Source organism: Caloenas nicobarica, chromosome 12 (genome assembly GCF_036013445.1).
Source record: "Caloenas nicobarica isolate bCalNic1 chromosome 12, bCalNic1.hap1, whole genome shotgun sequence".
Classification (NCBI taxonomy): domain Eukaryota; kingdom Metazoa; phylum Chordata; class Aves; order Columbiformes; family Columbidae; genus Caloenas; species Caloenas nicobarica.
In genome coordinates this window covers 137762-153008 of record NC_088256.1, presented here as the reverse complement: position 1 = coordinate 153008, position 15247 = coordinate 137762, and the positions used below count along the sequence as shown (strand labels likewise).

The 15247-nt window shown below is 52.2% G+C and overlaps 1 protein-coding gene across 1 annotated transcript; it reads right to left on the bottom strand.

Annotated features, from left to right (window-relative positions):
* Window positions 1-8431: 8431 nt before the first annotated feature.
* LOC135993652 (olfactory receptor 14J1-like) lies at window positions 8432-9367 on the bottom strand. The gene has a single exon (XM_065643662.1). It carries the CDS (start codon window positions 9365-9367, stop codon window positions 8432-8434), a length of 936 nt encoding a protein of 311 aa, XP_065499734.1.
* Window positions 9368-15247: the final 5880 nt, after the last annotated feature.

Sequence of the window (15247 nt, the reverse complement as noted above, 5' to 3'; positions counted from 1 at the left end):
GCAGCCTTGGGGCTCCAAGGCATGAGCCAGCTCCTGTGCAGCCAGAGCTCCAGTTCCCTCTGCAGAGCACAGGGGCTGAGAGCAGCTGCCCAGCAATGGTGGTGTGTGGGAGGTGGCTGCAACAGCTGAGGAAGGGTGACGCTGTCTGAGTGCCCGGCTGCCTCTGCCCTGGCCTCTCTCACACCAGCCCTCACCGCATTTTCCTTCTTGCTGCACTGCTCTGGGTCACTGTTGTGATCTGGTTCTTGCTGTCAGGTTCTCTGGGGATGGGAGTTTCAGCTGCAGAGTCACAGCCTGATCTTGTGGGTCCTTTCCTGCAGCCGTGTCCATGGGAACACATGTCCCAACTTTCCTCTGACCTGTGGGGCTATGGAAATGCAGTCTGTGGGGCTGGGGAATGAGCCATGTGTGTCCTGGAGTAAATGGGGGCTACTGAGACCTTGGGAAAGGGTTAGTCATGTTGTGGCCTGAGGTGCATCCTTCTGCTCTCAGCAGTGACTGGTGGCTTTTCAGGGTATCATGGGAGTACGATCAGCCTCCATCTCAGAAAGGTGCCAGCCCAGGGCAGCTGGGAGCAAGAGAGAGGGACAGACCAGCTCCCCTCACTCTGCACTAAGCCACACACGTTCTCTTGCTTTGCAGGACTTGCTCTGTTCTCCCTAAGTGCAGCAGAAATGCTGAGGGTTTCTGACACCCAGCAACACTCTGCAGTGACCATGGGAAGAGGTGTAAAAAAATCTGGAACTCCTAAACTTCATTCACCATCTCTGTTCCTTATCACTGGGAATGCAAGTGCTGACAGCTCTTCTGTGTTAGCAAAACCAGGACAGTCCCCACCGTTCCCATGACTGCACTTCAGCAGAGCTGGGCTGACTTAGCGAGAGCCCATGGGCAGAGGCCCTGCTTTTGGTTGCACATTTGGCCAGCACCAAGCAGGGCTCCAGCCACAGTGCTGAAGAAAGTTCTCCTAGAAAAAGAAAAGGGTGTCTGTGTGTGACAGGGGAGGGTCTATGGGAGTTGGTTTGATTTTTGTCAGAGGACTCTTCCCTGGCTTCTCGCTGTCTTTTTTTTTTTTTCTCATGACACTTCCCCATGCTCAGGAAAAGCAAATGTCCAACGGCAGCTCCATCACACAGTTCTTCCTCCTGGCATTCTCAGACACACGGGAGCTGCAGCTCTTGCACTTCTGGCTCTTCCTGGGCATCTACCTGGCTGCCCTCCTGGGCAACGCCCTCATCATCACCACCATAGCCTGTGACCAGCACCTCCACGCCCCCATGTACTTCTTCCTGCTCAACCTTGCCCTCCTCGACCTGGGTTGCATCTCTGCCATTGTCCCCAAGTCCATGGCCAATTCCCTCTGGGACACAAGGGCCATCTCCTACCCAGGATGTGCTGCACAGCTCTTTTTTTATTTTTTCTGTGCTACAGCAGAATATTCACTTCTCACAGTCATGTCCTACGACCGCTACGTTGCCATCTGCAAACCCCTGCACTACAGGACCCTCCTGGGCAGCAGAACTTGTGTCCACATGGCAGCAGCTGCCTGGGCCAGTGGATTTCTCAATTCTCTGCTGCACACGGCCAATACGTTTTCACTGCCACTCTGCAAGGGCAATGCTGTGGACCAGTTCTTCTGTGAAATCCCCCAGATCCTCAAGCTCTCCTGCTCAGGCATCTACCTCAGGGAACTTGGGCTTATTGTGTTTAGTGGCTCTTTAGCTTTTATGTGTTTTATTTTCATTGTGCTGTCCTATGTGCAGATCTTCAGGGCTGTCCTGAGGATCCCCTCTGAGCAGGGACAACACAAAACCTTTTCCACATGCCTCCCTCACCTGGCTGTGGTCTCCCTGCTTATCAGTACCGGTTCATTTGCCTACCTGAAGCCTCGCTCCATCTTCTCCCCATCCCTGAATCTGGTGATGGCAGTTCTGTACTCAGTGGTGCCTCCAGCAGTGAATCCCCTCATCTACAGCATGAGGAACCAGCAGCTCAAGGATGCAGTGTGGAAACTGATAACCTGATATTTTTCTGAAGCAATAAACTGCCCATCTTCTGTTTAACAGTTATCATGTAACACATGATTTTTTTTTTTTTTCTGGTGGTGGTGTTGGTGGGTTTTTAAAGTTATAAAGTAATGATAACATTTCTTATTCACTATCTTCTTTTATGATCGAGTGTCTTTGTAAATGAGTAGCCCTGCTCTCTGTGTGTTTAAATATAATAAAGGGTTCTGCAGCAGTCTTTTAAAAAAATTTTTCTTATATTGCTCATCCATGTCTTTTTGGAGCTGCTGGGACAGTTCCTGTGTGCATGGGTGGAGGGGAAAAGAGTCCAGCCTGGCAGCACTGCCAGGGAGCACCAGCGCTTGGCCTTCCAGAGCTGTTCTCATTCCACTCCCACACTCTCCTTCTCATCCCTTGCGTTGTGCAAGGCCTGAGTGCTCTGGCAGCTTGGTCACCGTCCTGCTGTGTGTCAGTCCTGTGAGCGCAGGCAGGGACAGGCAATGGGCACTTGTGTGACAGAGCTGGCCTCAAAACAGCCTTTCTAAATAGAAAGGTGATCTCCTATGGGCAGGATGTGAAGGTTTAGGTCTTCTTACAAAGTTTCTCTCAAGAACATTCCCAATACAGTGACTGACAGATTCAAAAAGCTAAAAACTGTAGGCCTGCAGGTTTGGGGCATTCAGCAGTGTCCTCTCACAGCCAGGCCTCCTGCCAGAGACCTGCAGGACCAGCAGAGCAGGATCTGGGCTGTGCCCGTGTGTGCTGGACACCCCATGGTAGCTGCCCTAGGGCAATTGTCATGGACTGGCCCCTCACAGCCACCATTTCCAGCCCTGGGCTGTCACACCAGCTTGGAGAATTTGTTCCTGAATGAGCAGGTCAGCAGTCCATGTTTGCATTGTACAGAAGAGATGTGAGCATGCACATCATGTACGTGAGCAGAAATGCCATCAGCTATTCCTTGGGGTTCCTTGAAGGCCTCTGAGACAGACAGCGTCTCAAGGTCACCTCATAGTGAGAGTAACAGCCCATGGGAAACCACCTGAATGCAGCACTGGGTTGTGCTTCCTTGAACCGAGGTCCTTGTGTCCACTCCCCATGACGTGGTACATCTCAGACGAGCGGAGAGCAGGGGGACACACCGTAAGGCTGAGGTGCCTCCCATCCCTTGGGAGTGGCAACAGGTGGTCAGACTGACACTGTGACTCCTGCCTCTCTGTGTAAAAGGGACAGACTCAGTCTCTGCATATCTCTGGGTGCGTAAAGAGTCCATGAGGCCAGCTAAGAGATGGGCACCTGACAAAACCCTGACATTTCTGTGTGTGACTCCAGGAACAAACCCCACTGGCCCAGTGTCATTCATCTCAGCTGCCTTGGACAGGCTCACTGCAAGTGCTGCTGTCTTCTACGTCACCCTTAACCATGATTCGGGATTGTGCTCTCATGAGAACAGTAGCAATCAGAAGTTCTGCAATCTTTGGAAGAGGCAAACCTCAAACCCACCTTTGTGAAGGGCAGTAACAAGAACTGGGAGAATTACAGGCTAGCCAGCCTACCTCCATCCCTGGGAAGGGGATGGGACACGTCCTCCTGCAGCCATTTCTAGGAACGTGAAGGACAAGGAAGGGATTGCTGAACCCAAATGCACAAGGGAAAGATAGGCATGCTGTGTACAGGGAGTTCCTAAGGCCTCAGAAGTGGCCTTCTTCTGGCCAGAGTGCTGCTGACTGGGCTGAAGAAGTGGATGCTGGGCGGGAAGTTGGCTGCACCATCAAGCCCAAATATCATCAGTGGTGCAAAGTCCTCTGTGCAGCCAGTTACTAGTGTCACCTGGAAAGGTACCTCTGCCAAAGGGCCCACAGGCTCTACCCAGGAAGAGGCCTTGGAGAAGGGTTGTCATGTCCATCCCACCTGAGTACATGACGGGCCAGCCGCAGGAACATGGTTGTGTCTGTCAGAGAAGCTGAAAGGCCAGCAGTAGTTATGGGATTTAGGAGATCATGGTGAGGTTCCTTCTCTCTGGGCAGCTGAAAGACCACAAGAAGCCTAACAGGTTGGTTTCCCTGCTTGAAGGGTAAGTTCTAGAATGGTTGAGCTTTTATTGGCAATGGGAAAGAGCAGGAGAGAGAAAAAAGTCACAAAGTGCAACTTGGAAGGTGGAGACTGGATATCAGGAGGAAGAAATGTCACTGGAAGAGCAATGCTGTGGTGCAAGAAGTCACCCAGACGGAGCTGGATCAGCCCATGGTTTGTGTTCCAAAGAACAGCCAGTGAGGGTGCAGACACATCAGTGAAGGGACAGAAATGCTGCGGTGAGAGCAGGTGAGGAAGCGAGATGGGTGTCTGCAGCCTGCAGGGAAAGAGGGGCAGGTGTGGGACCGTGTAGAACAGCCTGCGGTGGAGATGGCAAAGGGCACTGGCAAGGCTGGAAGGGACCAACAGATCCCAGGTCTCTGTCCCCTTGGCCATGGCAGTTGTCTCTGCCACTGAGGCCTAGGAGAAGACATGTCCTCATGGTGCTGGGGCCTCATTGCCTCCTTGCAGCCCCATGGGGAAGCTGGAAGTTATTGTATCAGTGTTGTCCTTCCCTCGGCCTTGCACACCCACATCCCACGGTCCCAGGAAGAACCCTGAGCTGTGTATGAGGGACAGGATCCCCCTTCCCATTGCCTGCAGGGCATGGCTTCTCCTTTCTGCTTCAGAAAGCAAACCAAGTGGTTTCTGAGCATCAGAGCTACCTGCACAGGGCCTTGTCCTACCTGCCATCACAGTCTCCAATTATCTGCTCTAACGAGTTCCTGGGGAGTCTTTGTCAGGAACAGCCCTCAGTGGGACCCATTAACGCTTCAAGGAACTTTGAGGTTTTGCTGTTGACTTTGGCTCCTTGAGAGTTTTGTTGAGTCTCTTCTCAGTACCTGAGGTTCATGGACTCAGCCTCCAACACTCCATGGGCTTATTAAAATGCCCTAGGCCCTCACAAGCCATGTGTCTTCCATCATTTTCTTCAAGTATTGAAGACTTGTACAGCTAATTAGAGAGGTTTCAGGAGGGCAGGTAAATAGGACATTTTGAATGAGCACCTCGAAGAAGTGATAAAAGAATGGGATCCCATGGATACTGGTGCAGCGTGTCTCCTAAGGAGGTTGGACAGGTGTGAAAAGCAGTCCCTTGAGGCCAGACACAGGATGGACAACCTTGCTCCTCACCTCTCCAACCTCCCTGTTTTACTCATTTGGCCCCTGGGAGTTACATCACTTTTCTTTACATCAGATTCTCCACTGAAGTTTGCACCTGATTGTTACAGCTTCTTTGCAAGGAATTCCTACCTGCTTTCCTTAGAGAACTCGATGTAAAAAGGCACAGAGGGCTTTTGGTTTTAATTGGGTGACATGAAAAAATAAAGAATTTTTAAAAAGATAGTAGAAGTTAATAAGCAATAAAATTAACTTCTCAGCTCTGTGGGTAGTTTAAGCAACTTTCAGTGAGGTGCATCACCACCAGTGAAGAGTTGCCTATAGGGAGTATGAGAGCGATGGCTGAAAGACAGTTCAGTTTTACCTGCCTGAAGCTCAAAGCAGAGAAGGGTGAGAGTCTCTGAATGAGCAAAGAGTGAGAGGAAGAAGAACCTCTGGAGAGCAATGGAAAGTGCAAATGTCCAGGGAGGCTTCTGAAAAGACGACTGCAGACATGCTTGGTTGAATAATGACCAGTGGCAACATCTTGAAAGTCACGGAGATTAAATACACAGCATGACTGACAGAGCTCTCACAATGTAAGCCCAGGAAAAGGTCAAGATTTCTCCTCACACAATGAATCCACATTCTGAAAATTCATATTGAGAAATTCCACTGATATTTATTGAAAGTATTGAATCATTTCAACTGACTAAAAAGTTGTGGGGATTTTTTTTTTCCTGTTTTGTTTCGTTTTTAGGTATTTAGAGCAGTTCTCATGTTTTCAGGCAGAGCTCCATGGTCTGACCATAAGCCAGCAGTGCAGAACTCTGGAGTCCCCAGTGTACCTGAGGTATCTGCCTGGGACTGGCAGTTATCAGAGAAGACTGACAGAGCCCTGTTGCTTCCGTCATGTATACGTGATTTTCAAGACTTGTATGCTTAATTAGATAAGTTTCAAGAATGTAGTTAAAGAGTAAGGCATGTAAAGAGCACATAGAAGAAGTGATAGAGGAATTCTCCAGTTGATATCAATGCACACTGTCTCCTGAGGTGGTGTGGACAGGTGGGAAAACCAGTCCCCTGAGGTCCATCACTGTATGGACAACCTTGCTCCTCACCTCTCCAACCCCACCATGTCTCTTTGTTTGTGTGATTGGCTGTGTCAGTGGAAAATACATATCCATATGAGACACATATGGTTTAGATTCCTCCCCAAGCAGGTCTTAGGTTGACAGAAGTTCACCTTGGATTCCTGAATCTACACAGACAACTCAGAAAAAGGAAAACACACACAAATGAATGGTTCTGGGATGAACAGTTCTTGAGCTTGAAGATCACAGAAGCATAAAATATCTGAAATTAGAAAGGACTCATAGGGTTCGTTAAGTTCTCTCGGCCCTTCACAGGACTACCTAACACTAAACCTTATGACTAAGAGTGTCATCTGGACACTCCATGAACTCTGAGAGGCTTGGTGCATTGACCAGTTCCCTGAGGATCCTGTTCGTGTGACCATCAACCTCTCAGTGAAGAACCTTCTCCTCATGTCTCACCTGAACTTCTCCCGATGAAGCTTCATTCCATTTCCTCAGGTTCTACCGCTGGTCACCAAAGAGAGAAGATCAACCCATCCTCCTCCACTGCCCCCCTTGAGGAAGGTGCAGACGGCGATGATCTCCATCCAGCCCCAGCCATGTCCCATGCAGGGTCTGCAGACAGCCCTGCTCTGGGCTCTGCCAAGCTCTGGGCAAGAAGAGAGGCTGGGCAGGGCTGGCTGTTCCCTGACACAGGCACCAAGTCCCGCAGGAGGAAGGAGAGGGACAGAGAGCAAACCTGACCCATCAACTGGGGGAGCAGCCAGTGCTGGAAATGGCGACAGGAGAGACCAATGTCCTGGGCACCTTCCCAGTCTGCCCATGCACCAAGGGCACAGAGCGGCTTCCTCTCTCCTGCCCCTGCGTGTCTTGGCTCTGCACCTCACCCTACTGCAGTGTGTCCTCCCCCTGCATGGTCACACAGCTCAGCCAGCACTGGGCTGTCCTCTCCCGGGCACTTTCTAGCTCAGCCCAGCCCCTCCCCAGCTCTCCCCACAGCCCATTTCTCTCCAGCCCAGCCCAGCAGAGCAGCCCAGTCTGGGCTGGCCCCATGGCCGTGCCCAGCGCAGGGGGCTGCAGAGCTCTGGGCATTCAACCCACAGCCCCAGCCCCTCTGAAGGGCACAGCAGCTGCTGGGGGCACAGACGGGTCTCAGCCTCCCCCACAGCCCCAGGGCTGGAGCTGGGCATGGCACAAGGACATGAAGACCAGTGGAAATCCAGGGCTGCTGGTGTCAACTCCAGGAGATCCCCAGCATAGACGGCCTGTGTCCCTCAGTGCCAGTCCCTCTCCCCAGGCCAGAACAAGAGTCCTGGTCCAGCAGCAGAGCAGCCAGCCCCAAACGAGTGCCTGCTGAAGGAGGTTTCTCTTGCTCCTGGACTCCTCTCTGCAGGCACAGAAATGCTCCCTTGCCCAGCACTGCAAAGCCATGTCCTACTGCTGGCCATGGCCATGGCTCCAGGGTTAATAACACAGGGATGTTTTAGTTCCTGCTGAGCAGTGCTTACACAGCATCAAGGCCTTTTCTACTTCTCACACCACCACACCAGCGAGTAGTCTGGGTATTGGAGAGAATTTGTGAAGGGGACATGGCTGGGACAGCTGACCCCAACTGGGATCCCAAGGGATCTTCCAAAGCATATGACATCATGCTCAGCACTGAAAGCTGGGAGCAAAAGAAGGGAGGGGAGGACATTTGACGTGATGATGTTTATCTTCCCAAGGAATTGTTATATGTGACATAGCCCAGCTTTCCTGGAGATGGCTGAAGACCTTCCTGGCTGATGAGAAGCAGTAAGTGATTTGTTTATTTTGCTTTGCTTATGAACACAACTTTTGATTTACCAATTAACCTACCTTTATCTCAAGTCAGGAACTGTCTCACTTTTACACTTCCAATTCTCTCCCCCACCCCACTTTGGAGGAGTGAGCAAGTGGCTGTGTGGTGCTGAGCTGCCTACTGGGGTTAAACCATGACAGTACATTGGGATAGTAGCTCATAAAAAACATGTCAAGAAGTGAGTTGAATACTACTATTTCATTGCAATTAATATTATCAAAGGTATTAACAAAATAACAAAATAAGGAAAAGAACAAAAGATATTCCTGAGATTTCCTGAGATACTGTGGGGTTCTTATAAGGCATGTGAGTACCTTAATGATGCTGAAAGAGTAAGTGTTCAAACACTTTCCTCACGGAATCTTTGATCTCTTTGTTCCTCATGCTGTAGACAAGGGGGTTCACTGCTGGAGGCACCACCGAGTACAGAACTGCCACCAGCAGGTCCAAGGATGGGGAGGAGATAGAGGGGGGCTTCAGGTGGGAAAACATGGCCGTGCTGACAAACAGGGAGACCACGGCCAGGTGAGGGAGACACATGGAAAAGGCTTTGTGCCATCCCTGCTCAGAGGGGATCCTCAGCACGGCCCTAAAGATCTGCACGTAGGACAGCATGATGAACACAAAACACATAAAAACTAAAAAGCCACTAACAACAATAAGCCCAACCTCACTGAGGTAGGTGTCTGAGCAGGAGAGCTTGAGGATCTGGGGGATTTCACAGAAGAACTGGTCCAGGGCATTGCCCTTGCAGAGTGGCAGTGAAAATGTATTGGCCGTGTGCAGCAGAGCATTGAGAAACCCACTGGCCCAGGCAGCTGCTGCCATGTGGACACAAGCTCTGCTGCCCAGGAGGGTCCCGTAGTGCAGGGGTTTGCAGATGGCAACGTAGCGGTTGTAGGATATGACGGTGAGGAGAGAAAACTCTGCTGTAGCAGAGAAAAAATAAAAAAAGAGCTGTGCAGCACATCCTGGGTAGGAGATGGCCCTTGTGTCCCAGAGGGAATTGGCCATGGACTTGGGGACAATGGTGGAGATGAAGCCCAAGTTGAGGAGGGAGAGGTTGAGGAGGAAGAAGTACATGGGGGTGTGGAGGTGCTGGTCACAGGCTATGGTGGTGATGATGAGGCTGTTGCCCAGGAGGGCAGCCAGGTAGATGCCCAGGAAGAGCCAGAAGTGCAAGAGCTGCAGCTCCCGTGTGTCTGTGAACGCCAGGAGGAGGAACTGGGTGATGGAGCTGCTGTTGGACATTTGCTGCCTCTGCTGAGGACCTGTCCAAAGAAGAAAAGACAGTGACAGTTTAGGTGAGATGTCTCTGAACCAAAAAAACATGTCATTTCTCATAGAAAATCTCCTCCCTGAAAGAGCAATGATTCCGCTCATTCTCCATGACTGTCAACTGAATGACATGGTTCATCGCAGCTTAAAACATAGATTCAGCATGTAGTTTCCATGGGGATGCTCCTGGGACAGGACTCTCAGTGTTGGTGTCTGAACAAAAACTGACCCACATCCCCACCCCAACCCTAGAGAGTAAGTGCACCAGGACAGGTGGAGAAACAGGGAAGAACACGGCAGTGCTCCAGAGCAAATAAAGCACGGACAGAAAGACAGAAGGATATCCCAGGAAGCCTTCTCCCTACCCAGCCGTGCTCACTGCCCCTCACATGATGTCAGGGTAGGGCAAGTGCTTTTAGCACCTTTTTTATGTACCATGTTCCAGAAACCCTTCACCTGCAGGTCCAGCTGCTGAGGTGGTGACTCATGCCCTGGACCCCATGGCTTTGGGGCAGAGGCTCTGCTGGGGAGGAGAGGAGACCAAGGGGTTGCTCTGGGAAATGTGTCTGCACTGCAGGGGATGGCAGGGGGGTTCCTGAATCCCCTCCCCAGCATTTCTGGTCCCAGCTCCCTCTCTCTGCCCACGTGTCTGCTGCCTGGAGCTGTCCATGCTGGGAGCTGTTTCTCTGTCCCTGGGTCTGCTCCCTGTCACTGCTCATAGAGTCAAACTCACCTGCTGTGTGCTCAGCTCTGTCCTGCTCACACCTCATGGCACCAGGCACTGCCCAAGGGCAGCTCTGTGCATACAGGGGCTCAGGAGCAGCTCAGACAAGTCCTAACAAGAACTGGGGCCGCAGTTGCTTTCTCCAGGGCAGAGAAATAAATCCCCATCTCCCACTGCCCACCCAGCAAATCAAGAGTGGAAAAAATCAAAGCACAGTATCTGGAAAAAGGCTGCCTCAATGTTCTTCACAAGGACCCTCGGCAAGTGTCCCAGAGTGAGCTGGAGCTGTGCGCTGTCTCCTCTCAACAGCAGAAGGACCCTGCCCTGCCGGGGGTCGGTCCTTCCACCCACAGCTTCTCCCCTCAGAGTTGTTGGGATCTCCCCGGGCAGGCTGAGCGCTGACCCTGGCAGGCGGCAGAGTCCCTGCCCCGGCACAGCCCTGGGGTGCAGGGACCCTGCTCTGCAGGACAGCCCTGGGCACCCCTGCGTGCTCCCCCCTGCAGTCACCCTCAGCAGAAGGTGCCATCATGCCCTTTCCCACTGACAGGGCAGCAGGGAAGCCCTGCTCTGGAGTGTGTTCTTCTCTACAACAGAGATACTGTGAGAGAGACCTGACAGATCCTGCAAACTGTGTCATGTGCCAGCTTTAGGAGATCCCTCCAGGAAATGCAGCTGCATTGTCCTAAATGTAGAGACTTACCGTATTAGGACTGTGAAGATTTGTCTCTCAACGAGCCCTCAGCAACCTACCACCTACATTGCCTTTCCCCTCTCTGTGCCTGGCTCCTCTCCCCTCAGTGCTGCAGGCAGAGCCCTCAGCCCTGCTGCGCTTTGCAGAGGAGCTGCTCCTGGGCAGAGCTGTCTCTCTGCAGCGCTGCTGCTTGTCATGAGCTCATTCTGTCCCAGGAGCCCAGCCCAGCTCAGCAGCACAGGAGCAGCCCAGGATGTCCCTTTCTCTGTCCCCTCTGGGCTCCCTCCAGGTGTCCCTGGGGCTCCAGAGAAATGTCCCATGAAACAGTGTGAAGTAATCGATGATGTTTCTTCTCTCACCTTTACAGAGATGCTTCTTTCCTGGAGCAGCATTTTTCATATTAGAAAATAATTTGGGCATGAGAAACATTTCTTCTTGTCCTATCTTTAGACAGGACACCCCGAAGGCTATAGCAAAGGATCAGACTTTTCCAAGCTGGGAAGGAATATCTTCAGTTGAAGGCATTTAGCCATTTTATTATGGTTTTAATACTCCTAGGGCTAGAGAGACATTCAGCAATCTTGGGCCATGTCATGTCTGCGCTCTGAAGCAAAGCCTTTGCGCACATAGGCTCTTGGACACTTGGTACCTGGTCTCCTTGGGGCAGGTCAGAGCTGGGCTGGTGCCACAGCTGGGGTGGTTCAGTCCAGATGTGAGGCAATGTCCTCAGCCAGGGACCTGACTGGGTGAGCTGGAGCTGCCAGTGTTGCAGACAGAGCTGTGACACGGATGGAAAAAACTGCCAAGGCAGGGTGGCATAAGTTAGTTCATCTGGTCTTCAAGGACAGCAGCCTCCAAGCACAGCAACAGTCCAGAGCAAAACTCGGTCTAGACCTGTAAGGCAATTCAATGGCCCCATAATGAGCTGTTACTACTTCAGGAACAGTTAAAGGAGAAATATACACTGGGTGGCCACGGATGAATTTAATCAGGGAAGCAAGTGAGAATTCCTGTGTCCTCTTGTCCTCCATCTTCACCAGCAAGTTCTCCCAGGCCGTTCCGACCCGAGCTGGGTTTGGTGCCCGTGACCCCACGTACCCGCTGTCTGCTGTGCTTTCTGACCTCATGGACTCTCTTGTCCTGCCTCCCTTCTGCTGCTGCATCCTGTTGTAGAAACAATCACCCTGCCAACAGAATAGGCCCGGGCAGGATCTCTCAGCAAAGCACATTTTATAAACAGTTTTACAAGACCGGGTGTTCTACCCAAAAGCAGGTACACAGAATAGGGCGAAAAGCCTCCGCTTATTTACCTCCCAAATCCCAGCTGTAAATTCCCTCCCCTGCTCCCCATTGGTTGGGTACTGCAGTGTTTATGGACTACCCGACACCTGCCTCAGTTTACCTGTCTCATTCATCTGATTCTAACAACTCTCTAACCTTAATGATTTAAATGAAATATGGATTCCTGGCTCTTTGGTAACCCTATCACTTAAGCTTAACTTTTTAAATACAGTAATCAGTTTGCATTCCAGGATTATTTTGAAGAGACTTTGTTTTACATTAAGGATTCGTAGTCTGATGTCTCTCAGTCCTTCCCCGCTGCTGGGGTCAGGTGCCAGATCAGTTGTAAAAACAACATTCCTCCTTCAATGGCTCCTTACAACTCGACCTCCACATTGAAACAGAAGAGACAGCAAGATGGGAACACACAGCACACAGCTCTCAAAATCCCATCACAGAGACTTCTCACAATGGGGATTTCACCAATTGCTCCAAAACCAACAGAGAAGCAAATACCCCATAAATGACACACGCAAGGTCAACGGGAGTTTGGTTTTAATTGTGGCTTTGGCTTTTCTGCCCGCTGGTGCCCAGTGCGTGTTTCTGAGAAGCGATCCCAGCCATGGGACGCAGGTTGCAGCTCCTCCTCGAAGGGCCTGTGGGCAGGCGGGCCAGCCGGCAGAGCTGCCCCTGGCTCTGGAAGGGCTCTCTGAGCTCTTCCTGGCCAGAGGCAGCTCTGGCTGCTGGTGCCCTTGGGGAAGCTTGGTCCCTGCTGGGGCAGCTTTGGCGCTTCCTGGACTCTTCCTCCTCTCTCTTCCTCTCCAGCATCGTAGGGGTCACATACTGTGTCCTCCCTCATCCCAGGCTGCAATATGCCTCGGTCACCACTGGCTGTTTTTCTGATTTCTGATTTCTTCTCCTCCTCCTCCTCCCGTTGTGTGCTGAGGGGTCACAGTCTGTGATTTCCACAAACTGGCTGTGGACGTCATAGCACCACAGCTAGGATCTGCTCCGATAACTCTGCCTTGGCTGAGTTTGCTCCTGAGCAGCTTTGGGTGCGGAAGGACACTGGGAGCTGCTGTTGGAGGGCCCTGGAGCTGCATCATCCCTTAGGGCTCGGTCACAGCATGGAGGACTTGTTCTCCAGCTCCTTGTCCTCCTCACTGAACGATGCTGCTCCGTGATCTCCACAAACCGGCTGCGGAGATCACAGCCCCGCCACAGGGATCTGCTCTGATCTCTCTGCCTTGGCCGGGTTTGCTCCTGAGCAGCTCTGGGGCCAGGAACAGACTGGGAGCTGCTGCTGGAGGGCACTGGAGGTGCTGGTGCAGACTGGCAGCTGCTGCTGGAGGGTCTTGGAGCTGCCTCATCCCTGTGAGTGATCACAGCTCAGGGGACTGGTTCTCCCCCTCCTCCCATCTGCGTGTTCATAGTCCGCGGTGTCCACAACCCAGCTGCGGAGATCATTGCCCCACTGTGGGGATCTGCTCCGGGCCCTCTCCCTGGCACCGTTCTCCTGGCAGTGGGCAGAAGGGCTGAATCCCTGCTCCTCTTTGCTGCTGTCCTCTCGCGCAGTGTGGAGCACACGGTCACGGGGGTGACAGTGCAGCGGGCGCGCAGCTTTCCTTCTGGACACCAGCCTGATGCAGCCATGGAAGAAGCGACGCAAGCAGGAGCCCACGGAGGAGCTGCTGGTGATCCTGCCTGGCCAGATGGGGCACGGCCGGCCCACAGCTGCCTCCCGGCCACCTGCCCGGCTTTGCTGGCTGCTGCTGGCTGGTGCGGAGGAGTTGCTGTCCTCTGCAGAGTCCTCCATGCCCCCCGCCATGTCCTGCAAAGAGAGCTGTGAGAAGGTGCTGCCCTTTCCTCCTGACAGGACCCACCACTGGGGAACCCCCAGAAGCTGTGAGGGGACAACTAAGGGCCTTCAAAGGCTCCTGGAGGCTGCAGAGGGGCCAAGGAGAATGAATGGGATGGATGCAGGTGGGATGCTGGGAGAGGGAGCCGTGCTGCAAATGTGCAGAAAGCTGCTGTGTGGGAGGGAAAAAGAGAACGCTGCCAAGATCCCTGAAAGAAACCCGCTGTCAATCTGGTGCCCTGACCACCTCCTCGCAGCCACTTTAGTCCTACAGGGCAGACACTGCGGTCCCACAGAACCCACCTGCTTGCTGCCGGCTGCCCACTGACTGAGGAGGTAATGGGTGTGTGATGGTGCCGGTGAGGAAGAAGCCCTTTGTCCAACTTTCAAATCAGAGCACCTGGGGAAAAAAGAGGGATCTCTGCTGAAGACTGTTCTTGCAGCCTCCTCTGGGTTCAGGCATTTTCTTGGAGCACTTTATATGACAGAGAGAATATGTAACTAAGACCACAAATGGGAAATTCGATTGGGCTGAACGATGCAGGTGGTAATTGTCAGCTATGACAGAAACACTCCTGAGGATGAAAAGAAAAATAGCAAAGCCAGGAAAAGGAAACGTATTCTGAACACAGCTTAAAACTTGTGATTACCTGATGTAAAACAGTAAATAGGCTTGCTGCCTGAGAACTGTGTCGATGTCGCAAAGAACCACAGTCTCGTCATTCATCTGGTACCACAGTCCATCGCTGGCCTGCAAAGAAAAGTGTCGATATCTGGAGATGAATGGCACAGCTTCTCCACAAAGACACAGGCCAAAGCCTGCTGAACCAGGAGCGTTCCAAAACAAATCCGATCCAGCCCCTGAGGAAACCTCCTCCCCTCAGATCCTTGGCTGCCAGAACACAGCTGGGAAAGTTGGTTTTCCCCAGGATACATTTTTCCCTTGTTCAGAAGGAAGTTGCTTTTCACCTTTATGTAGCAGAAGTAGTGTCCTGCACGGCAGCTGCCACCTCCATGCACCAGGACGGCGTATAAGGAGTAGAGGAGCAGTTCTCCTGCTGCCTGAGACACGTATGGGCGAAGATCCAGGTACTGGGGAAACTCCACAACCTACGGAGAGACCAGGAGGGCTCAGCAATGATCCCGAAACCTTTGAGGACACAGCCTTCCAAGGCTAAAGGCCAGAGGTGTAGAAATGCATCGTTTGGAATCATCAACACTTGGTTTTCCCTAAAGCAACATGTCGTGGGTTGGGTGGCAGGAAACAGATCTGGGCCAAAGCAGCTCTGTGGGAGCAGA

Bases quoted from the DNA above. Each gene is read 5' to 3' on its own strand.
- LOC135993652 (XM_065643662.1), bottom strand. From the start codon at position 9,367: ATGTCCAACAGCAGCTCCATCACCCAGTTCCTCCTCCTGGCGTTCACA.